Source organism: Petaurus breviceps, unplaced genomic scaffold (assembly GCF_028583685.1).
Source record: "Petaurus breviceps papuanus isolate PSGF00001 unplaced genomic scaffold, PetGlider_PUasm1.0 90792, whole genome shotgun sequence".
NCBI lineage: Eukaryota > Metazoa > Chordata > Mammalia > Diprotodontia > Petauridae > Petaurus > Petaurus breviceps.
The window spans coordinates 9,646,383-9,672,528 of record NW_027187347.1 but is presented as its reverse complement, the minus strand read 5'-3'; the positions used below and the strand labels follow the sequence as shown (position 1 = coordinate 9,672,528).

The 26,146-nt window shown below is 37.6% G+C and overlaps 1 protein-coding gene and 1 pseudogene across 1 annotated transcript in view; one reads left to right on the top strand and one right to left on the bottom strand.

Annotated features, from left to right (window-relative positions):
* CFAP44 (cilia and flagella associated protein 44) overlaps nt 1–26,146 on the top strand; it is a 138,902-nt gene that overhangs the window by 56,342 nt on the left and 56,414 nt on the right. The window contains exons 8-16 of the mRNA XM_069069874.1: nt 1,010–1,174; nt 5,962–6,117; nt 7,752–7,799; nt 8,542–8,641; nt 10,620–10,714; nt 13,102–13,311; nt 14,924–15,034; nt 18,468–18,620; nt 21,855–22,109. Coding sequence (XP_068925975.1) covers nt 1,010–1,174; nt 5,962–6,117; nt 7,752–7,799; nt 8,542–8,641; nt 10,620–10,714; nt 13,102–13,311; nt 14,924–15,034; nt 18,468–18,620; nt 21,855–22,109 — 1,293 coding nt within the window. The remainder of the gene's footprint in view (nt 1–1,009; nt 1,175–5,961; nt 6,118–7,751; nt 7,800–8,541; nt 8,642–10,619; nt 10,715–13,101; nt 13,312–14,923; nt 15,035–18,467; nt 18,621–21,854; nt 22,110–26,146) is intronic.
* LOC138147513 (ATP synthase subunit d, mitochondrial pseudogene) lies at nt 17,063–17,691 on the bottom strand (annotated as a pseudogene).

Genomic DNA, 26,146 nt, shown 5'->3' with positions numbered 1-26,146 from the left:
TGCTAATTAATTAGAAGTTAGTGAAAAAAAAGATGTCATTCTCCACTCTACACCCCAAGTTCATTAACCCCTTGAAATCTAACCACAGACCAGTTGGGGTCCATGGACTCCAAGTTAAGAACCCTTGGATTAGAAGTACAGTCAGAAGTCAGAAAAGAGACTGTTTAAGCAATCCAAATGTAAGATGATGAGGGCCTGAATTAGGGTGACATCCATGGAAATAGAAAAGAAGATATGAACATTTTATTTATTTTTTATTAAATCATTTATTTTTAGTTTTCAACATTCACTTCAATAAGTTTTAAATTTTCTACCACTCCCTCCCCAAGATGGCTTGCAATCAGATATGGGCTCTACATACATTCCTATTAAACACATTTTCATATTAGTCATATTGCATAGAAGAATTATAATGAACAGGAAAAACCATGAGAAAGCAAAAAAAAAAAAAACGCAAATAAAACAAAAGAAAAAAGAAAATAGTCTACGTTGTTCTGCATTCCAAGTCCATAGTTCTTTCTCTGGATGTGGATGGTATTTTCCATCATGAGGCTTTTGGAATTGTTTTAGGTCCTTGCATTGCTGAGAAAGGCTAAGTCTATCAAAATCAGTCATTGTACACTATGGCTCTTACTGTGTACCATGTTCTTCTGGTTTTGCTCCCCTCATGAAAGACATTTTAAAGTACAAATCTACACAACTCTGTGATTGATTGACTGGAGAGAAAAAGTTAGAAAAATAAGTTGAAGCTAGAAGAGAATAGGAAGGAATGCATGATGTGAGAGGTATTCTGATTCTACTCTTGATTTAAAACATGGCATTGGCCATGGGGTATGTGGTGGGGGACCACTGTTGGCATTTTACCCATTACATGGAGTTTCTTAGCTCAACCAAACACTCCAGTCATTTGTGGAATAACCTATTAGCACAGTATTTTCTTAAAAGGAAACTATAATTCTTACCACATATTCAGTAATGAATGTTTATTTCTTCTCTCCCTGCCTGAAAGGTGCTCACAGGCTCAGAGTGGGGCAATTTGCTGCTCTGGGAGGGGGGCCTCATCAAGGTCGAGCTTTGTCGACATGCACGAAGAACCTGCCACATTGGCCCCATTAATCAGATAATGCTAGATGAAGGAGAAGTCATCACGGCCGGAGATGATGGATGTGTTAGGGTGAGTTTCTTTGTGGATTTTGGACAGAACCCTTTTTTTTCTTTTGAAGGCTTGTAATCCATCTCTTTCTTAATGTTTGGAAATAAGATGATTATAATTACTCCTAATTGGTTGGATTTCTCTCAAAGACTGTTCTGTAAATGGGGTGAGTGGCACTGTGCTATAAGATCCTACTCACTTTAATTCTTATGTTCCTCGTTCAGTCTTTTTTTTTCAGTCATGTCTGACTTTTTGTGACAATATTTGGAGTTTTCTTGGCAGAGATACTAGAGTGGTTTTCTATTTCCTTCTCCAGTTTATTTTATAGATGAGGAAACTGAGGCTAACAGGGTTAAGTGATTTGCCCAGGGTCACACAGCTAGTTAAGTGTCTGAGGTTGTATTTGAACTCATGAAGATTCATCTTCCTGATTCCAGGCCCAGCACTCTATCCACTGTGTCACTTAGCCGAATCTTATAGCAAGAGATATAAATTGCCAGAAGGAACTGATTATACCATATCATAGTACTGAAAATTTCTGTGACAATTCCTGGATTTTCTGAACCAAGAACCTTAGCAAATTAAAGATTTCTATATAGATACAATAAAGGCAGTAAACAAAAGCTTCATCAATAAAAGCAACAATGATGTGCCAGGTACTGTGCTAAGTGTTTTACTGTTTCCTTTGGTCCTCATGTCAACCCTACAAGGTAGATATGTTATTATCCCCATTCTACAAGTAAAGAAACAGAGGCAGAGAGAGGCCAAGTAACTTGACCAAAGTCACACATCTAGTAAGTGGATGAGGTTGGATTTGTTCCCAAGGACTTCCCGATTCCAGACCCAGTGCTCTGTGCTCTATGGTGCCACCTAGCAACCTGGTGTGAGAGGTTCATTTTCTAGGAGTGGGAGAGTCAGGGAACTTTCACTCGTTGTCATGGAGACTTCCTGCGATAGGCCACCACTTTTCTCTGACATCGAACTAGAAATCCTGGCTATAGCAATAAAACACAAAAAAAGGAATTGAGGGAATAAGCATAGGTAAAAAAGAAATAAAATGATCTCTTTTGCAGATGATAGGATGACTGTATACTTAAAGAACCCAAAAGACTAACTAATTCAACTGAAAGTAATTGAAATAATAACTTCAGCAAAATTCACCAGCATTTCTGTAATAATATCAAGAAAATCCAGGAGAGAGATAGCAAGAGAAATTCTAGCTGACGTAATCAAAGAATATGTAAAATACTTGGGAATTTACTTACCAAGATACACATAGAAACTATAGATATAGAACTACAAACTCTTGTTTATAGAAATAAAGACAGATCTAAATAATTGGAGAAATATGAATAGCACATAAATAGGCCTAGTTAATATGATAATAATGACAATATTGGGTCGGCCAGGTAGCACATCGAGTAAGAGCACCAGCTCCAGTGTTGGGATGGCCTGGGAATCAAATCCCGGGCACAGACACTTAGCACCCACCCAGAAACACCTGGCCGTGTAACCTTGAGCAACCTACTTGAGTAACCTACTTAACCCCAATTGCTTTATTTAAAAAAAGAATGACAATATTACTTATTTAATGAACTACTTTGCACAGAACTAGAAAAATAATAACAAAATTCACATAGAAGAGCAAAAGGTGAAGAATCTCAGGGGAAATAATGGGGGAAAAAAAGCAGGAACAAGAGGATTCTGGCTAGCAATACCAGATCTCAAGCTATACCACAAAGAGAAATTCTCAAAACAGTTGGGTACTGACTAAAAAATAGGCAGTTTGATCAGTGGAATAGGTTAGGTATACAACATATAGAAGAAAATATATTTTATATATATGCATATATACCGTGTTTCCCCGATAATAAGACCTGTCCCGAAAATAAGCCCTCCCCTTACTGTGTAAGATTCCTCTAAAATAAGCCCTCTCCTGAAAATAAGCTCTATTGAGATTGCTACTGTAGTGAAGGTGATCCCCTGCGCTACACGCTACATTACGGTACCCCCCCGACCCGGGTGAAACGTACGCCGCGCTCTGAGCTGCATCCAATCAGAGCTGCAGCAGTGAGCGCATCATCCTGTTCTTCCCCAGTGATTTGCTTATTGAATAAAGGTACATTTTTTTGTTCACATTTACCTGTTTATTAAAATTGCTGTCAATGTTCATTAAAATAAGCCCTCCCCTGAAAATAAGCCCTCTGGTGTTTTTCTGTCCAAAAAAAAATAATAAGACAGTGTCTTATTATCAGGGAAACACGGTACATATAGGTACATATCTTATAGATAGATAGATAGATAGATAGATAGATAGATAGATAGATAGATAGATAGATAGCCTGGTATTTGATAAATACAAAGACAACAGCTACCGGGATAAGGACTTACAGCTGATTAAAATCTGGGAAAATTGGACAACAGTAAGGAAGAAATTAAGTTTAAAACAGTACCTTATACTTTATGCCAAGAGAAGCTCCAAATGGATATGTGGCTTAGATATAAAAGGTCACATCATAAACAAGTTGGAGAAACAAGGAAAAAATTCCTATAGAAGAAAAGGTCATGACTAATCAAGAGATAGAGAGGATCACAAAAAATTAAATAGATAATTTTGTTCTGACTACACAAACTTAAAAAGCTTTTGCATAAATAAATGCAATAATGCTAAGATTAGAAGAAAAACAATTAAATGGGGACAAATGAAGATCTTGATTAAAGGTATTTTCAAGAAATATAAGGAAAGGATTCAAACTTCTAAGAATAAGATCCACTCCTCAATTGATAAATGGTTTTAAGGATATGCATAGATAGTTCCTAAGGAGAAAAAAAAAAGCCTTCAACCTAGCTATAGCCATGTAAAAAAAAATGCTCCAAATCAGTAATAATAGAGAAATGCATAGAAAAGCTAGTCTGAGGTTCTGCCTCACATTCATCAGATTGGCAAAGGTGACAAAAAAGGAAAAAGATAAGTGTTAAAAGAGCTATGGGAAAATATGTACACTTTTTCGTGGAGATGTGTTGGTCTCTAAGCATTCTGGAAGTATACATAAAAAGTTACTAGACAGTGCATGACCTTTGACCCAGCCATACCATTACTAGGACTCTATCATCAAAGAGTCGAAGAAAGAGAAAAAAGTCCTATATGCATAATGATATTCATAGCAAATTTTGTGTGTGTTTGCAAAAAAACTAGAGCCCAAGAGGTGTCATCTATTACGTGTAACAGCAATCACATGGCATACCCAGGATGGCTGCTAGCACAGGTTCTTAGATCTGCTTTACTAGGAAAGACAGCTGTTCAAGGGGTCAACAATATTTTTTAAAATTACATTTACTAGTTCAGGGAAAAAGTCAGTACCCTGAACTTCAGAGAAAATACGAACAGAAGAAATATAAACAGAGAAATAAAGACCGACAGACTCTGCCTGAATCAAAGCAATATTGCTATACACTTTACATACATCCCTGGATTGAGAGAGCCTTTACATCTGAGCAGCCGGGGAGCTGTGAACATATGGCCACTCAGGATCCCCACCAGGGAATCACAAGATTCTTCTCATAAGCAAGCCCCCAAAGCAAAATACCAACTCAGGGTATATATACACTTCTCAGAGCCAGAAGGCATCACAACCCTCTTGACTCAGTGCCTAATTAGAAATTAGCAAAAGGTGTAAAAACCTTCCTACAAGCAAGCCTCCCCCTCCCCTTAATGGGCTCTACCTGAGGCCTATTAATGGGCAGGGAAGATTTTATATCCCTTAACATTATGCTACATTCCCTCCTTACAGCTCAGTTTAGGCTATGGCCAGGACAACCACTTATCACAGTCCTAAACCAACTTCTCTGGGATCCATGATAATCATCTGGGAAATGACTGAACAAATTCTGTGGTATATGTATATAATAAAATTGTATTGTGTCACAAAAAATGAAGAAAAAGATTTCCAAGAGACATGCAAAAATGTATGAACTGATGGAGAGAACCAGAGGAACAATTTATACCATGACATCAATGTTATAATAATGAGCAATTATGAAGATTTTTATGAACTGATGAAGAATGAAATGAGAAAAAACAGGAGAATAATTTATAGAGTTTTTAGAGTGGCAACACCCTAAAAACAAGCAACTTTGAAAGCTGTAAGAATTATAATCAGCCTTAATCAGAATTTTAATGATTCCAGAGGATCAAAACCTCATGAATTCCTAATTCCAGAGACTGACAATGAAGCATGCTGTCCATTTCCTTAAAAGGGAGGTGATGAACTTGGGGTGTAGAATGAGACATATTTTTTGAACGTGGCCAAGGGAGAAATTTTATTTTGCTTCCTTTTTCCCCCAATGGGATGGGAATAGGAAGGAAAGAAACTGGAATTTCTGTTCATTTAAGAAAATAGAATTTGATTGAAAAAGAAATTAATCAGAGATTGTAGTTATAAGGGAAAGAAGATTGATCAGAGACTTGAATTGCAGGGTTTTAACAAGAGACAGCATCTATCAGGGGCTTTCTCTCTGGATAATCAAAGGACAGATTAAAGAAAAAGTTGTAGAGAGAAATGTAGATCAATACTAGGTGCAACTTATTTTCAAAATTGTGAACTGCAAGGATTCTCTTTCAAACTGAATTTTGGAGTGCAGATTCACTGTGATAAAACAAAACAATAAATTTAAAAAGTTCAAATAGTTTGTACTTATTTCTGCTTTACAACTAACTTTAAAAAAAGTTGGGATTGTCTTTTTCTATGTATATAGAAATTATAAATAGATTAAAATACCTCTCTTTTCTCCTATTTAATTCTGCAAAGATATGGGATTTTGAAACAATAGATACGGCTGATGCTATCGATGAATCTGAAATGATAGAGATGGAACCTATTAATGAAATGCAAGTAGGCAAGAATGTCAAGCTCTACTCAATGGTGAAAATATTTAAACCTGGGAATTCTATCTGGTATGCTCAGGTAAGATCCACTCTCCTCCCTACACTTTTGCATGTATTAGATGTTTGTATTAGGTAGATAAATGTGGCATCATTATTTGTCACAAATTCCTTTGCTATGTTTACTACGTTGACATATTTACCCTGAGGGGGGGAACCTCACTGGACATTTTTTTTTTCTCAATTGATCAGGGTCAACATCAGGAGTTCGTTCGGCAGCTGATTAGTTGAGATTGTCCTAATAATAATGATAACTAATACTTACATAGCACTTTGAGATTTACTAAACACTTTCAAAATATTATCTTATTTGATCCTCACAGTGATTCTTTGAGGCAGGTACTATTATTATTCCTATTTTACAGATGAGGAAAACTGAATCAGTCAGCGGTTCAGTAACTTTCCCAGGGTCACACAGAAGTAAGCATCTGAAGTTGAATTTCAGCTTAGGTCTTCCTGATTCTAAGTCCTGTGTTCTATCCACTGTACCACCTAGCTGCCTATAATAAAGGATTTTCTATAAGCACAGACTGAATTCTATCACCTATTGGAACAGCACTTGCCAGCCTGGCCTCTAGGAAGATGATAAAAAATGAGCTGTATGACAGAGTCCCCTAGCCACAGATCAGCTTTAGGACAGATAGCTTTTTGAGCTTCTAATAAATGCTTTGGGGATTTAAAAGCAAGACCAGCTGTTATTCTCTCCTTTAGAAATTTTAATGAGACTTTATTCACTATCTTTGTGAAATTGAATTGAATTAATTGAAGATAACCTTGAAATAAACATGGAAGCATACTGTAATTCCCTGCTTGTGGACACTCATCAGGGCTACAGAGATGCTTATGGATACTTTACCAGTGGATTCCCAGAGTTCTATTGTTGACTTACATTTTCCATCTGTATTTTGGGCCCTCCTGGGTTAGAGTGAATGCCAATGGTAACTGCCTCTCTTTGGAACAGCAACCCTGAGGGTCTTTTCCTCCCAGGGTGACTTTTAAATTTTTTTTTCTTTTTTTCTCATTAAAGGGGTCATCCCTTGGCTCACTTCTTAAAGAGGCCTATTCACTGAATGGGCATTAACTCACTCCCAGTGAGTGCCTGTAAAGGCCTTAGCCTAAAAGGGCCAGGGTCTCCCATTGCATCCTGGGCCATCTCCAGTCATCCCGATGAATATCTGGTCACTGGACCCAGATGGCTCTGGAGGAGAAAGTGAGGCTGGTGACCTTGCACAGCCCTCCCTCACTCAAATCCAAGTCAGCTGCAAGTCATGTCATCATTACCCTGATGCCATGGTCCTTTTCAGAAATTAAGGACAAACCCAACAACAACATTTTCCATCACAACAAACTGGTTAGTCTAGTAGAATGACTACATTCCATTCCATTGGAATGGCATTAAGCAGACTGTTTTGTTTCCCATGCAGTCAACGGTCTTCAATTCTCATTGGCATTTGGAGAGTTAAATGGATATTGCTTTGATCAAAGCTTCAAACAAATTGTAACATTACATAAGCATTCAGTGATAGTATTGGTATCATTTATAGAGTGTGGTGGAAATATTTTTTTACTTTAAAGTGCTTTACATTAACCAAGGTTTAATTGAAAAGTCAAATTGTTAAAAATATCTGAAAATGCTTTGTTTTATTATTTCTTTAGGATGCAAATGGTGCTATATGGAAGCTGGATCTTAGTTTTTCAAACATAGTAAGTTTCTTTCCTTTGATATTTTTTTCCTCTCATAACTAACTGCTAAGATTGTGAATTTTTAAAAGAAAAATTGTTGTTTATTTTTGTGGGATATTAGATGGCACTTCTTTATGTGCTGGTAATGGTGTTCCCAGAATCCACCCGAAATTTCCTCATATATCAAAAATGTGTTGCACATGAGATACCCAGTTTAAACTTCAATAACAACCTTCCATTTTACTTGGTGATTTATAGGGTTTGCATATTTTACATTTTCGGATGGTATATACTCTCATGGAATATATCATTTAAAATGATTCTTCGGGGCGGCTAGGTGGCGAAGTGAATAGAGCGCTGGCCCTGGAGTCAGGAGGACCTGAGTTCAAATCCGGACTCAGACACTTCACACACACACACACACACACACACACACACACACACACAGAAAATGGAGGGAGCTAATTGTTTTTAAGATTACAAATATTTCATAAAATCATCTTTCCAAATTCTGAAAGAAATTTCAGAGGATGCCAACATCCATTTTACATATGAGGAAACTGAGGCACACAGAGAAGTCAAATGGCTTGCCTAAGACCACACAAGTTGTAAGAGTTAGAGGTCTCTATTCTTCTGATCCCAAAGTCCATACTGAACTGACTTTTCATATGCAATGGTACGTCAAAGTGTTCAAAGTGGCCTTTAATTCCTTATTAACTGAGCTTTCAGTTCTAGAAGGGATTATTTCTGTTCTGTTCTTTAGACCCAAGATCCAAAGCAGCTGTTTTCTTTCCACACCGGACCTATCACTGCCATGGTTGTCTCTCCCTTCACCTATCTCATGGCTACTACGTCTCATGACTGTATGTATAACTATTCTTTCCTATCAAAGTTGTTTTAAAAATCTAATTATTTTTCTGAAAAGCAAAACAAAACCCCTTTTTTATAGTTAGTTAAAAAAAATGTTCACAAAATAGTCACTGATTATATTTCCTTTAGTGGAGGTTAAGAGAATTGCTAGAATTGCTTGCAATGCAGAATTCAACAACTTTGGTTTTTAAGAGAAGTTAAACTCAATCAACACATAGTCTTTTGTGTCAGGCACTGTGTCAGGCATTTGGGATACAGAGACCAAAATAAAATGATTCTTGTTGTCTGGGAGCTTATTATTCCCCAAACACAAGGAGAATTGATATGTAAATACACAGATACATATATGTTAATATATACATGTAACAAATATACATACAATATAGATTTAAATATATACCAAATACATACAAGGGGATTTCAGAGACAAGGCATTAGCAGCTAGGTGTAAGGAAAGGCTTCATGGAGGAAGAAGGTAAAAATTACAATGCCCAGAAACCCTGTCAGATTTGAATATTGGTACAAGGAGTTTACTCACAATTGTACATTGCAAGCAACTCATATGTCTTATATAAAAACTGTCTCCATACTGACCAATCAGTGACACTTGGGGAGAGTGGAATACCTTTTTCTAAATTCAGGGAATTATATCTGTTCATTCTCCCTCTCCCAACTTGGAAAGTCCATGATCTTTCATCCAATTAAAAATCAGATCACCTAATGATGTATTGCTTCCTTTTAATTAACTGGTATTATTTGATTAATTGTTTTTAACGTATAAACTTCTTTCTCCTTCAGTATTTGGGGTCCAGTCCTAAGCTGAGGAAGGGTCCTGGTCCCAGTTTGTTAGGGAATTGCCATGCATTACTTAACAAATCAGTGTGCTTAGATGATAGAATCTTTGTTTCCTCAGTCATTTTATAGTTTACTCACACAAAGGCTGAGGTGAGCTGGAGCCAGGCTCTTTGCAATAGTTACAAATGTCCCAAACACAAAATACAAGAGAGCATGAGGAAGGAGAAAGCATCGATGATCTGGTGTTTCAGGAAAGCCTTTCCATAGGATGCAGCACACATGACCTGTGAGTGTTGAAAGAAGGTCATTAGGAGCAGAGATGAGGAGGGAAAGCATTTCTGGCAAAGGGGCACAGCCTGTGCAAAGCCTTAGGGGGACTGTGTGAAATAATTGTGGAGAAGTAGACTGGAGCCAGACATAGAAACCAATCAGTCTGTCAGCAAGCGTTTATAACCCCTGTACAATGGGCATAGTTTCTTAAATAAGGGAGTATATTTAACAATTTACTTTGTAGATAAGGAGACTGAGGCCCACAGAGATGAAATGGCTTCCTCGAGGTAACCTAATGAGTGTTCAGTAGTTTCAGTTGTGTCTGACTCTTGTTACCCCCATTTGGGGTTTTCTTGGTAAAGACACTGGAGTGGTTTGCTATTTCCTTTCCCGGCTCCTTTATAGATGAAGACACTGAGGCAATTAGGGTGAAGTGACTTGCACAGGGTCACACACCTAGCAAGTGTCTGGGTCTGGATTTGAACCCATGAAGATGAATCTTCTTGGCTCCAGGCCCAGAGGGCTCTATCCACTCTGCTACCTAGCTGTCCAATGACTAGCAGTGGTACCTATGGCTCCTGACTTGCAAAGCTCTTTCTATGAAATCAGATCATATTTGTAAAGCTCTTAGAACAGTTCCTGGCACATAGTAAGCACTTAAAAATGCTTATACACTTCTCTCACCACCATATGCAGTGAACTGTGATCCTTCATCATCCATTCTTATACAAAGTTTTCTGAAGGCAAGTTAAGAAAGTTAAGAAAGAGCTTTGGATTTTCAATAGAGGTAGTTTTATTTGTGAAATCTCTGTTATTTAGATAAAATCATAATTATTTAAAAAATTAGCAGATGTAGGATAACTCTTTCTCTCTCTCTCTCTCTTTCTTTCTCTCTCTCTCTCATAGGCTCAATACGTATCTTTGACTTTGCTGCTAAACTTTTTTTGACCCACATGGAGTTCAAAGAAGGAGGAACAGCCCTCGTCTGGGCCCCCCGAGTGGTAAACCTTCTTTTTAAATGGACCCCAGCAGGATTCTCTGATAAACACTACATTAGTATTATTCAGTTGTAGCCCAGGTATATCTGACAGGTTTTAGTGAGTTTATTTCATTGAGGCTTTGTGAAGATTCTCCTGCTGCGAAGGTAATTGAAGTAATCTCTAGGCCTCTCACTGTGGGATGGATGGTCTCTGGTCATCCTTTTACGGAGATGTTAGTGCTAGTGAAATTACTGTCCAAGACTGTATTTTCAAGCAAGTCTTTTTGGGAAAGAAAGTAGAACCTCTTTTACCCATCTTTCATTCAGTTGAATCTTTGATTGACGGGAGGTTGCTTTAGGTTAAGAGGGGGCAACCAGATGTGAGCTAACCAGAGCAGAGACAAAGGCAGAGACTCATGGTGGGGCCAGGACAATGAGTAGTTTCTAGGGTGGAACTGACAATGTCAGGAATGGGCCAGAAGCAGAAGCTACAGATTACCAGGATATTCATATAGTTGCATGATTGCAAATGCTCCACACATATAAATAGCAACTCATAATTTATTGCTCATTTAGGCCTTGAATGAAATCATTTGGTAAACTGGTTTGGGGATATTCTATAGCACCAGAAAAATCTAAACCTATTTTAAGCCATGTAACTCAGATATGCAATAATGATTTATATATACGCACATATATATTATATATACATATATATATATATATATGTTCTCAATCACAACAACCTTGACAGGTAGACAAAAAAAAATCATTATTCCCATTTTGCAGAGGTGTTGTTATTCAGTTGTTTTTTTCCTCTGTCATGTCTGACTTTTCATGACCACATTTGGAATTTTCTTGGCAAACATACTGAAGTGATTTGCCATTTCCTTCCCTAGCTCATTTTATAGATGAGGAAACTGAGGCGAACAGGGTTAAGTGACTTGCCCAGGGTCACACAGCTAGTAAGTGTCTGAGGCCAGATCTGAACTCAAGAAGATGAGTCTTCCTGATGCCAGGCCTGGTACTCTATCCACTGTGCCACTTAGCTGCCCTCTTACAGAACTGAGAGCTAAAGTATGTCACAAAGTCAGATTGGTCACTGTTGAAATATAACAAAGATAAAGAACAGGTTTCAGTGCCAGGTAGACCTAGGTTTAAGTCCAATCTCTGATATATATGTGTCTACACACATATGTGCATGTATATATGTACATATATACAGATATGTATATGTGGATAGATAGATAGATAGATAGATAGATAGATAGATAGATAGATAGATATAGATTATAGATTATATCTATATACAGCCAAGTGGCACACTAGATAGAATACTGGACCTGGATTTCGGAATACTCATTTTTTTTTAGTTCAGATGTGGCCTATAACTCCTACTAGCTGAGTGACCTTGGACAAGTCACTTAAGTCTGTTTGCCTCAGTTTCTCATCTATAAGATGAGCTGGAGAAGAAAATGACAAACCACTCCAGTACTTTTGTCAGGAGAACCCCAAATGGGGTCACAAAGAGTCAGATATGACTGAAAAATGACTGAATGACAATAACCACCACATATATATATACATATATACACACATATATATGTAAGCATCTATATAAATATGTATGCCTATGCATATATATTATACATGTGTATATGCATGCACAAATACATGAGTGTATGTGTAGAATTGTATGTACAATTCTATGTTTGTATATATATACACACATACATACATACATATATACACACACATATTCTGTAACCTTGAGCAAATCACTTGATGTCTCAGTGCCCTGGGCTAGTAGTGACAAATTCAAATAGAAACAGAAGCCTGTTTCTGTAATACTGACTTGAGAACACTTCCTGAAGTATCTGTTTCCTTTTCTGAGGGCTGTCACAGCTACTTAGACCAGGTACCAAGTCACATTTTTTTTTATCATGCTTTAAGGTTTACAAAAAAATTATCCTTAGAATAACCCTGTGAGGTTGATATTACAAGCATTATTCCCATTTTACAGATAAGGAGACTGAGACTTAGAGAAGAGATATCATGCCTAATGGTCACACAGCTGGTAGGGACTCGAGCCCAAGTCTATCTGGTTCCTGGACCAGCTCTCTATTACACCATACTGCCTCTTTTTGGGGTGACCAATCTGACCAATATGACTAAAGGCATACTTTAGCCCTCACTCAGCTTCTAAAAATTTGGTCAGAAAGTAAGGATTCAAACACTGCCATAGACTGCCCAGCACCTGTGTGGCCTGGTGGTGGGTGTGAGTTGCCAGAACACAAGGGAAAAGGCTTCTAGATCTAGACGAGAGAAAAATCATTCAGCAAAGTCTGGGTGAGGCTGGTGGAGGAGACGCCTTTGTCATGACACCACTGCATTCTGTTTGTTCCTAAGGTCAGCTACCGAGGAGGACTCCTCATCGCAGGCTTTGAAGATGGGGTCATTCGCATCCTTGAACTTTTTGATCCCAAGGGGCTTATTATCTTTGCTGGGAGGAGGAAAGTGAAGGCTGCACAGTTACGACTGAAGCAGGCTCTTAAGCCTCATACAGCAGCAGTTACGTCGATAGCATATGAGCAAAATGGAGAGGTCCTGGCCACCGGGGCAAGTAAAATGTTTTAAAAATGTATGTTTCCAGGGCAACTCGGTGGTGCAGTGAATAGAGCACTGGCCCTGAAGTCAGGAGGACCTGAGTTCAAATCCGGTCTCAGACACTTGACATTTAACTAGCTGTGTGACCTTGGGCAAGTCACTTAACCCTAATTGCCTTGCTTTCCCCTCTCAAAAAAAAAATTATGTTTCCAATGAAAAGTCCATAGCTAAGCTACCAGTATTCACTAATCTCATTATATAATCCTGTCTAAAATAACTATGATAATAATAATAATGATGATAGTGGTGGTGGAGATGCTGCTGCTGCTGACAGTGATAGCTTGCATTTATATATTATATAACAGGCATTGTGCTAAATGCTTTACTAATGTTATCTTATTGGATCCTCATGACAACCCTGGGAGGTAGGGGCAAACAGCATTTAAGTGACTTACCCAATATTACACATATGCTTCTGATTCATCTGATCCTCACAACAACCTGAGAGGTGAGATAGGCACTATTATTATCAACAAAGAATGACATTTTGCAGATGAGGAAACTGAGGCACAGAGAGGCTAATTGACTTGCCCAGGGTCACACAACTAGTAAGTGCCTGAGGCAGGACTGGAACTCAGGTCTTCCTGACTTTAAGTCCTATACTCCATCCCTTAGAGCCACTTCATTGCTCTTAAAGTGAACTGAAACTAACAGGCTGAATCTTATTGGTTTTATTATTATTATTTTATTATATTATTATTACATAACATAATATATTATATAATTAAATATAAAATTATATATCTTAATATAAAATCATAATATATTATATAATATATTATATAGTATTATATAGTATATTTATTATCTATCATAAATATATATTATATAATAATGTAAATTATATAATTAAATATAAATTATATAAATGTAAATATAAAATATAATTATATTATATAATATATTATTATTATTTATTATTATTTCCTTTCGATTTGGATTTCCCACTAAAGAATAAACTGACTTTTGCTCCTTGGATTCTAATGTGTTCTTTCATTTAGAATGAATAGAACTTTTTTAGCTGAGAATCACACAAGAGGCTGTTAACACAATTGATAACACTTTCCTGGAGAATGGTTTATTATTTAAAGAACTGCTATTGTGTAGATTTCCTATGTCCACTCTTTATGCAGCAATTAAGAAAGCATGTCATAGGATCTTAGAGTTGGAAGGAGCCACCTTGCCAGCCATCGAGTTGAGTCTTCCATGGAATGTGAGAATCCCCTGTCCCTCATCTCAGATCTCTTATAGTTCTGATTATCCAGCCTTTTCTTTAGCACTTTCAGTGATGGGAAACTCATTCCTTCAGGAGCCAGTCTATTCCATTTACAGACAACTCTAACTAACTGTTAGAAAGCTCTTCCTTGCTTGAAAACCAAATCTCTTTCCTACAACTCTCATTTGTTGGTCTTCGGTCTCCCTCTGGAGTCCAATAATTTTTGTGAAACCAATCAATGAAAACATAATTCAAAAGTGGATATATGTGTCCATGCAATATTTCATTGTTCACTGTGAAATAGATTTAAACTCACAACTCTATGTATTTTTCTGGTTTTCCTTTCAGAGTAAAGACAAAACTGTTTTCTTCTTTGTTGTGGGTAAATACTATGAGCCAATTGGTTATATTAATGTTCCTGGGCCTGTTGTACAGTTAATATGGACTCCAAAATCTTATGTAAGTAATGAGTATTTTTCTTTTTCCTAAAATCCCATTTAAATAGAGGAAAGGGGAGGTGGGTCCAGGGAATAAAGTATTGAGTCCAGAACAAGTTACTCTACACTAAATGACTAGCTGATTTTGAGTGGGTTACTTAACTGAAAGTTAGAGTTAAGGATACTCACCAATGCAAAGAAATAATGTCAGAATTTTTGAGTTTGTATATAAACCTCTTTGAACTCTTGAGAGAAGTATTGTAAAAGTTTATCTCAGAACCCTCTGTCATTCCTTTGCTCGTTTTTTCATTCATTCAATATTTATCGAAAATGCTTACTATGTGAATTTTGTAGAAATAATAAAATTGCCATTGAGTTGGTTTTTGCTGACTGATGTCTTCTCAGTCACTTTTTGGGGGGGTAATAATATTTTCTGTGTTCTTTTCCATTCTTATGGAATCTTCCACTCTTTGTGATAATAATATAATAATTTTAAAATTGTGATAAGAAGAAGAAGAAAATAGATCCTTGCATATCTTTAACACTATATCCCCTTCAAATGGATTCCTTCTCTATCTATTAAGTCAGGTTCACACTCTCTTCCTAGCTTCTTCATGTTCTTTAAAAAAAACAATAGCATTTTATGTTTTCCCAATTATGTGTCAAGACAATGTTTTAGCATTCATTTTTACAAGATTTTGGGTTCCAAATTTTTCTCCCTCCCCTCTTCAGAAAATGGCAGGCAATTTGATATAGGTTATGCATGTACTATCATGTAAAACATGTTCCCATATTAGTCACAGTTGTAAAGGAAGAAACAGATCAAAAGAAAGAAACACAAAAAAGAATAAAGTGGGAAAAGTATGCTTCAGTTTGCATTCAGAGACCATCAATTCTTTACCTGAATCCTTTGTACTTGCTTCAGATCATTGTGTTGCTGAGAGGAGCTGAGTCATTCATAGTGGATTATTAGACAATGTTGCTGATACTGTGTGCAGTGTTTTGCTTCTTCATCTTCTTACATATCATTTCCACTTCCTCATATAGGATGTTAAATACTGAGCTGTCAGAATCCCATAGTAGTAATTCCATTGTCATCCAATATGAGATTAGATCATCACAGGAAAGTGACCTGGCAGCTCTGTTGCATTTCACGTTTATTTGTTTATAAAACATATTTATATGTGAAATACCTATTCTTGGTGAAACGTCTTCCAGTTTTTATGTATAAAATATCTATACAAAATCTCTATTATATATAAAACCTTCCAGTTTTAAATATAAATGTTCTTGAGAACAATTTGTTTATGTAAACAATCATGCCAAACATGTTTTTTGCTGCTTTGTGAGACAAAACTATTTATATTTTTCCATTATCTACTTCCGTAATGTTTTGTAATTGAGATTATATTCTAAATTGGTTCATAGGCTCATAGATCTAGAGCTGAAGGAGACCTCTAAGGGCATCTAGAACAGCCCACTAATTTTTTCACATGAGAAAACTGGAACCCAGGGAAGCCAAGTGATAGACCAGGGTCAGAGAGTTGGTTTAACAACCAAGTCCCTCCACTTAACTGGCACTGTTTGGGAGCTTTTTTGGCCTCCTCATTATAACCATTATTTTAGGATGATTAAATTTCTAATAGAATTAGTGATAACTAGAATCAATGTCTTCACTTTTTTTTCTATTTTCCACTTTCAGAATCAATAATTTATTTTATCTTTTTCAGATTTAAAACTGTTTGACCTTTGCTCTAACTAGTCAGTGATCCAAAACTGTACATAGATAGGATAGCTGGTTCTGAAATGACTCTGAAGTTGATAACCAGTTGTTTACTGTCTCTTAAAATAAAATCAGTTTCTTTTTCTTTCTTCCTTCCTTCCTCCCTCCCTCCTTTTCTTTTTCCCTCCCTCCTTCCCTTTTTCTTTCTTTCTCTCACCAGATCTACCAAGTTCATTTCTTGAATCAAGTTTTCATGAAATATAGGCGTGGGTTCCCTAAGTAGTCTGTGGGCCTTTGGCCTCATTTATTTCTTGATCTTAAGCCATATTTTTTTTAAGACTGTACAATTGCTTTATTCCAGATTTCAGGAGCAAGTGACAGGAGGACCACAGCTTCCTCTGAGGCCCAATTTTAGAGGTTCTCAGTTGGCTGATAGGGCCAATAAGGATACTTCTTCTTGTCCAGTGTGGTTTGAGGAAAGGCTTGGTTCAAATCCTCAATGGTCATCTGTTCAAAAGGAATTATATTCTTGATCTTTTCCATCTCTTTCTGAAGTTCTGCAATCCTAGCATTTGAAGCTTTCACAAAATCAGCACCAAGTTTTGCATCTTCCTGTTCTTCAGCATCCACTAGAGCAGTGAATTTATCTTCTGGCACAGGAATCTTCAGCTCATTGAACTTCTTCTCAAACTCGTCCACAAGGCCAGGCTTGGCCACATTTTCCTTATAGTAAGCCCAGTTGATCACTTGTGGCTTCTCAGGCAAGGTAGTCAATCTGGTCTTAAGATATTCATTATGGGATTTCAAGGCATTAACGATGGCTTTCTAGCTTTTAGGTATGATTTCCCCAAACACTGCCCAATCAATAGCTTTCATAGCAAGCTTTCGTCCAGCCATCTTGGAACTTCAACGACCCCAGCGGTGCACAGCTCTAGGCAGAGAGCAGCCAGACTAAGCCATATTTTCTAAGAATTTTTTGTTTTCCTCCTCCTTGATGACCTTTCTGTCAAAATCACTGAGGACCAAGCTATGTTTGATGCAGTTTAAAGGGACTTGTTAAACTCTTCACAGAATTTCTCTACTTCTTTATGTTCACGATGCTCTGTTTACTTATGCTTATCATGATCACGGAAAGGTGAGATGAGGAAATATCCCATGAAGAAGTATTTCTTGTTCCCTTTGGTTGCATAATGAAACCAGCTTTGCCAACTCCATTAACCTCTCTGAAAAGAATCTGTGGTTTATTTAGTGGAAACTTTTTTATGTTTTCTGGTTTCATTTAATAATTGTTGTTCAGTTGTATCTGACTCTTTGTGATCCTATTTGGGGTTTTCTTGGCAAATTTATTGGAGTGACTTGCCATTTCCTTCTCCAGCTCATTTGACAGATGAGGAAACCAAGACAAAGAAGGTTAAATGACTTGCCTGGGGTCATACAGCTAGTTAGTATCTGAGGCCGCATTTGAACTCAGGTCCTCTGGACTCCAGGCCCAGCACTCTTATCTAATGTGCCAAGTAATTGCCCCCATTTTAATAGAAATTATGTAGAAAAAATTTATATAGAAATTTTATATAAACTTTTATATGGAAAAAAACATGTGAACTTATGCTCAATTGACATATATCTTATTGAATTTTAAGGTATGGTGGTACAAGCTGGCCAGGGCTAATATTTTTGGGATCTCGTGCTATTAAAAAGTTTCCTTGTGGATTCTATCTTTTCTTCCATTCAGGATAAAAGTTTTCTCTTGATTCTCTGTGAAAATGGCTATGTTCTTGAAGTTCCTGTTCCAGAAGTCAAGGAAACAGAGGATCTACCAACCTTTGAAATCAAAGACCTGCCTATGAAATGTTTTCATTTCAGGAGCATCAAATCAAGGATCCTGGTATGGAATGACCCTGTGAAGCATGATTTTTCTGGTTTCTCCTTTTTCTTTAAGATACCAAGTTTTGGTAAACTTGAACAGTTATCCCAATAGAAGGGAAGGTGGCTGAAGGGTATTCTGGGTTAGCAATGAAGAGCTGGTGCCTTGGGATGATGTTGCAAGCTCTGGGAGGTCCTTCATTTCCTGTCCTCCCTCAGATGAGGTGCCCTCCTCTACCTTTCATGGAGGAAGTTTGAGAAACACAGACAGACAGAGAGACAGAGGCAGAGAGAGAGAGAGACAGAGAGAGACAGAGGCAGAGGGAAACAGAAACAGAGAGAGACACAGAGAAAGACACCAAGAGACAGATAGACAGACAGAGACATCTCCAGATCTCCAAGGGAGCAATTCTCAAAGCCTTCAATTCTGATCCACAACACATGGTCCTCCAATCAAATAATCAGTAAGTATTATTAAATGCCTACTGTGTGTCAGGCACTGTGCTAAGGGCTGGAGATACAGAGAAAGACAAAAAAACAGTCCCTGTCCCTCAGAAATGTGATGGGGGATAAAACAAGCAAAATATTTATGAATGAGGTATATGCAGAATAACTATGTACACAAACAAGACACAAACAAAGAGAAATAGGGAATAATAGTGGGAAGGCACTAGAATTAGGAAGGAGCCCAATATCCACATATCAGAGAGAGTGGTTCTTATCACCCATGGGGCTGACCAGGAACCAGGGAGGTCTGAGTTAACTCTTCACAGTCCAGCAGCACGAGCTGGAACTATTGGGAGTAAAGAAATTGTGGGACAGTTGGGATTAACTCTGCCCTCAGATGAATGGACTTGGGATCTAGTTACGGGGCCCTTTGTGCAAGAGGAGCATAAAGGTTTTGGTAGAGAGGTTCTGAGACTTCAGGGAATCGCCTTGCTTTTTCATATCCCTTCTGACTGTTTTATAACCTTCATGATAGTGGCTTCTGTTTTCATGCTCTAGGCTGCTTTTAAATGGCCTGAAGAAATGCCCCTATATGAAGGTTTGTTGTTCAGTCATTTACCCCATCTGGGGTTTTCTTGGCAAAGATACTGCCACATTTCCTTCTCTAGCTCATTTTACAGATGAGGAAACTGAGGCAAACAGAGTTAAGTGACTTGCTCAGGATCACACAGCTAGTAAGTATCTGAGACCAGATTTTAATTCAGGAAGGGGGTATTTCTGACTCCAGGCTCAGAACCCTATCCACTGTGCCACTTAACTGCCCTCTACCTGAGGGTACTAGAATATAATCTTAGTAAAAGGATTATTTGTTTAAACTCTCTGGATCCAAGTGTACCCAATTCAGGCTAGCAACTCCATTCCCTCATTGCAACAAAAAAACTTTGCATTTGAGGTTGTAATTGAGTCACTCAAAAAACTAAGGAGGATCTCTGTCATGATTTCCCTTTATCTTTTTTGGAATATGAATTATGAATTATTATTAATTATGAATTATTATTAATTTAATGAAAATAAGATGCTTTGTGCTAAAGACTATTGTAATAGCTTATGTAAGACTTTTGTCATGCTTTAGAAGAGTTTAGATGAGGCAGCTAGGTGGCTTAGTGAATATAGCACCGACACTGGAGGCGGGAGGACCTGAGTTCAAATTTGACCTCAGACACTTTATACTTACTAGCTGTGTGGCCTTGGGCAAGTCACTTAACCCCAATTGCCCTGCCTTCCCCCCTCGAAAAAAAAAGACAAAAAAAGAAGAGTTAAAATTAGTTGCCTTCCATTTTTATTTGTATTTCTCTAAAAGAGGCAATATTTAAGTTCCTGTGGGAGCATTCCATATGAATATAATGTGATATAGTATAAATTAATATAGTATATATGATATGTGCGATATGATATGGCTTATATTTTAGTATTCCTAAGGGTTCCTAAGAGGTTGATCAGAATTGACTAGTTGACTGGATAGTCAAGGATAATTAGTCATTGCACTGGAGCATTTGCTCACTTCCCTACTGCCTATGGTTCACAGGCACTTAAAATGTTAGCAAACAAAAGCTTAGTAGAGTAAAAGGAGAAGCTGCTGGCAAGCCTCTATTTGCCAAAGCCTGGAGCATTTCACATGCCAACCATTTGAAATGCCAAGAAGGGCAACCACGAGTTGGCATTGCAAAGGTTCACGGATTAGAGGATGTAACCAGATGTCATGTCCTCCTTCTCTACTTGCCATGGGCATTTTGGGTGAGAAGAATGTTGTAGTCAAAAGTGATCAAACTTCAAATTCCATTGACCAACCCTCCCACAAGCAGTTCCATTGAGAAAATGGGTACAATTGGAAGTTGTAACCTTGATCATTCAATATAAATTCTTGTGTTCATCTTGTAAGCCACCTGAATTTAATTCTCAAAAAAATCCTTTACATATGCAAGAACATGACAGAACTAAATAAAGCCTCCAGTCCTAGACATGCACAACATAGCACTCCCCCAAGTTATAATCTTCCCTCTAATTGACACTGCCCTGCCTCACCATTCATTGAAAAGTCCCACAAGGGAAAGGAGCAAAGTAAAGAATATTTATTCCATCCAGACCATTCTGTGGTTTGGAAATGGTTTGGACATTTTGCCTAGTACCAGACCATCCTTGCTGTAGAAATCATATATTTACATACAGTTTGAAAATACAAATTTAAAAAAAGCAAAGCCCACAAAAAGTGGGGGAGCATTGATGTTAGTGACTAATTTCAAGTATATCCACAAATCATAGAAAAATATCTTCTTGTAGACTGATATTTGAAATCTTTCCATTGCTGGAATTGGAAACACAGGTTCTGGAGACATGTGGGTTATTACTGTCTAGTTATAACAGTGATGGGTTTTAAAACAGGAGAAACGGGCCTAGTGTGTGGAGTGATTAGCCTTTGATTAAAAACTGTATTCAACTTTCCCCTTATTGGACATAGAAACCCTGCAGATTTTCTCTATAGCACCAGGATGAGTGAGATAAAGCAGAAATGCTTGGACGGTTTACTGGGGCTTCTTGTCACTTCCAAGAATAAAATGACCTAGATGGTGACAGGTTCATGATTCTAAAATGGTCACCTACCACTATGGAGGTAAAAGACCATATTATCAGTGAGTTCCTTCAGGACTCCTTGGAATTCTTTCTTCATTTAGTAAGATGCATAGTTCATGCTTAGCAAACTCGGATTGAATGAAGGTAAACTATGAATTGTTTTTGTTCTCTTTCATTTTAGAGGGACATAGAGATTGAACGCAGAAGAAAAAGGAAGGAAGAGAAGGAGAAGGAGAAGGAAGAAAGGAGAAAGCTACAACTTCAAATGATGAAAGACTTGGAAGAATCAGAAGGAGCAGAGGAAGAAGAGGAATGCCTAGAGGAAGAGGAAGAGGAAGAGGCGGAAGAGCCCCTGCCAGAAATTTTTATTCCAGAGAAACCTTGTCCTATCTTCTGTGGATTTTACTCTTCACCCAAGAAATTCTGGATTTCTCTAGTAAGTTCAAGATTTTGTACTTTTACTGGCCCTGGCCTAACACATTTTATAGTTACTGTTTGCTAATACATTATTAGATTATGTGATTATGATCCTAACATATGGATATATGCTAACTAACATTTGAGGGCCAAGAGAGTTAATCTATGATGTTGATAGCATTTATTATTATGTTTATTATAACCATTGGGCAGCTAGGTGGTACAGTGAATAGAGCACTGGACCAGGATTCAGGAAGAGTAGTATCTAAGAGCCTCAGATTCTTTCTAGCTGTGTGACCCTGGACAACTCACTTAACCCTGTTTGCCTCAGTTTCCTCATCTGCAAAATAAACTGGAGAAGGAAAGGGCAAACCACTCCAGTGCCTTTGCCAAGAAAACCCTAAAGGGGGTCAGGAAGAGTTATACATGACTGAAACAACTCAACAAGAACAAAATTAAAACCCACAACCACGATGCCTTATGGCCTCCAATGACATTCTTTAAGTATTCTTTAATTTTGCTAGCCACAAAATATTATCTACACCTGCCTTGAAGCACGTTTTTTTTTCTTGTGATAATTATAATTGCCAGTGAGTAATAATGAAAATAATGATACAAAATAACATAATGAATCACATTGTATGTTGCAAGATTTTAACACTAATCCTTAATTGGTCTGAAGAGGCTGAGGATCCTTCGTTCAGTTTTTCTTCAGTTCTCTCCAACGCTTCATGACCCCATCTGGAGTTTTCTCGGCAAAAAGATACTGGAATGATTTGCCGCTTCCTTCTCCAGCTCATTTTACAGATGAGGAAACTGAGACAAACAGAGTTAAGTGACTTGCCTAGGGTTACACAGCTAGTAAGTGTCTGAGGCCAGATTTGAACTCAGGATGGTGAGTTTTTCTAGATCCAGGCCCAGTAGTCTCTCCACTATATGACCTAGTTGCCCCCTCTTCAAGATATAAATCCTAATCAACAAACATATGATAAATAACAAATAATACTACATAAAACTGAATAAAAAAAGAAAGGCATTTTTTTTATCTGACTAACCAATAAAGCAAACATTGTCCTAATTCCCAAGTTAACTAAGGCTAAGGCAGAAAAAGAGAATTATAGGCTAATATTAAATAAATACTGATGAATCAAGAAAGATTGACCATGATAAAGTTAAATTTACACAAGTAACGCAAGCATATTTCAGTATTAATAAATAAATCATAGGGATTTCTTGTAGATAGTGAGGTCCTTATAAACTTATAAACTCATAGATTTAATACTGGAGGGGACCTCAAAGGTTGTATAGTCTAAGCCCCTCATTTTAGAGATAAGAAAACTGAGACTCAGAGAGGTAGCAGGTCTTGTCCAGAGCTAGGATTGAAATCTGGGTTATTTATCTCACTCTGTGTCAAATGCTTTTTTCTTCCTGATTGCAGATGACATTGCATTGATTTCATCAAGCCAAGTTATTTATCACTTGCCAGCTAAGTTCCAGGCATTGTTGCTAAGATAAACCAAAACAAAACAAACTAAACTAAACAGTTGCTGCTCTCAAGGAGCTCACAATTTGAATCCAAAAATTTGTATTAATAAGTAATAGAGAAGCAGCAGCATTCTCACTACATGTAGTACAAAGCAAGGCTGTCTGTTGTCATTATTCTTACCACTCTACATCGTCTCAAACTACCAACTGTGGCTATAAGCAAGACAAGGAAATTGAAGGAAAGGCATCAATTAAGAGAATTACTATAGACCAAGGACACAAAATAGTTGATTTAGAAGTGACACATCTTCAGTCCCTAACTCATTCACACACATGCATTCACACATGCACATATACACACATGTATATACACAAGCATCTCCAAGTTGCCAATAATTACCCATGTCCAGTTTTTGGATCCAGTGATTTTTCCATGATCTCTTTTGTCCTAAGGATACTACTGGGTCTCAGAACAAGGCCATTCATTTATCTTCATCTGCCAGAGCTTTACTATCACAGTCCTCAAAATTCTGACATTACTTTTTAGGATCTGACTCAGGACCCAGGGCTTTCAATTTCTCTAACCACTTTATAGGTAAAGGTCAACCAGAACCCATTTTCCGTGTATCCCAGACCAAGTTAACCCCGAAGTCAATGGAATGCCTCTCCTCCCTTATGTGACAAAAATAACCATAACCATGGTGGTACCATGTTACCACACATTCTAGTGTGCTCTTTATATGTAGTCTGTATCTGTCCTGGGATGAAAGGTGTTTCAGGAACCCCAATAAGCAGAGTCCCTGGATTTCAGTCTGGAAAGAATTCATGGACCCAAGCAATCTTTAAGTCAGGATGGTGTAAGTTTATTGTTACACTTTACAGCAGGCAAGGGTTCTTAGGGAACCCAAAACGTTAAAGGGTTACAATTAAAGTTTATAAAGGATAACCATAGTAAATCAGATGTCAATTATGCTAACTAAGTGAGTCAGGGTGGGATTAGGGAGGAGTTAAGAAATGGTTAGTTCTTAAAGGAAGATGCATTTTTAATATCTACTGTGAAGGCATATTGCCCAGAATTCACTGGGAAATAGCCTGAGGCGGGGCTGCCTGGAGGTGTGGTTTTAGGCTTGAAACTTCACTAAGTCACCCATCGGTCAGGGCTGACTAGGAAAATTCAGGAGGTCCCCATCAATGTCTTGTTAGACAAGATAGATGTCGGGAATAAACTTATGCTCCAAGCTAAAGGGATATAGGATGTGTATAATGATCTAGGGAGTATATGACTGAGTCTAGGATATATATGATAGATGCCCGTACGCAGTTCCTTCAGCCAGTACATAGTTGGGTCAAACTAAATTCTATAAATGCAGTTGACCACGGTATCAGGAAGAGAGATAAGTATTTTGCTAGAGTATGCTGCCCTTGAGCTAGAGAGAAACTTCCTGAGACAGTGTTTGAGGCTAGGGAGAAATGTGATTTTACAAACTGGGGTTCAAGTACAGGCACTTTGGGGGCTATTTTAATTTATATTTCTCTGAGCATTAGAGAGTTTAAACACTTTTTGTTATTGTTATGAATGCTTTGTGTTTCTCATTTTGAAAAGTGACTATTTGTATGAACATTTATTTGCTAGGATTAACTCTTAGAAGTTTGTGTCAGTTCCTGCTAGAATTTAAATAGCAAACTTTAATCTGAAACATTTATCATGAAGATTTTTCCCAGTGTGTTTCTTTCCCTCTTATTTTGGACACATTGCTTTTTATTATAGGAAACCCGGCAAACTAATGTTGTAGTTGTTGTTATTGAGTCATTTTTCAGTTGTGCCCAACTCTTCAGGACATCATCTGGGGTTTTCTTGGCAAAGATACTGGAGTGGTTTGCCATTTCCTTCTCCAGCTAATTTTACAGATGAGAAAAAGGAAGCAAATAGGGTTAAGTGACTTGCCCAAGGTCACACAGCTAGTAAGTATCTGAGGGCATATTTGAACTCAGGAAGATGAGTCTTCCTGACTCTAGGCCTGGCTCTCTATGCACTGTGCCACCTAGACTGTAAAAATAGTATATCGTATTAATGACAAAGACAAACATCACATGATTATATCAAAGGATATAGGAAAGGCCTTTGAAAAGAACAACATTGAACAAAAACACAAGAATGAACAAACTTTTCCTTAATATGATAAATCATAGTAATAGCTTACACTTAAATAGAGCTTACTATGTGTTAGGCACCATGCTAAGAGCTTTACAATGTTTATCTCATTTGACCCTCACAACAATCCTAGGGAGTAGCTGCTGTTATTATTCTCATTTTACATTTGAGGAAACTGAAGCAAACAGAGGCTAAGTGACTTGCCCAGGGTCACACAATTAGTTAGTGTCTAAGGCTAGATTTGAACTGAGCATTTTCTGACTAAGGAAGGAAGGAGGGAAGGAAGGAAGGGAGGGAGGGAGGGAGGAAGGAAGGAAGAGAGGGAGGGAGGAGGGAAGGAAGGAAGGAAGGGAGGGAGGAAGGAAGGAAGGAAGGGAGGGAGGGAGGGAGGAAGGAAGGAAGGAAGGAAGGGAGGGAGG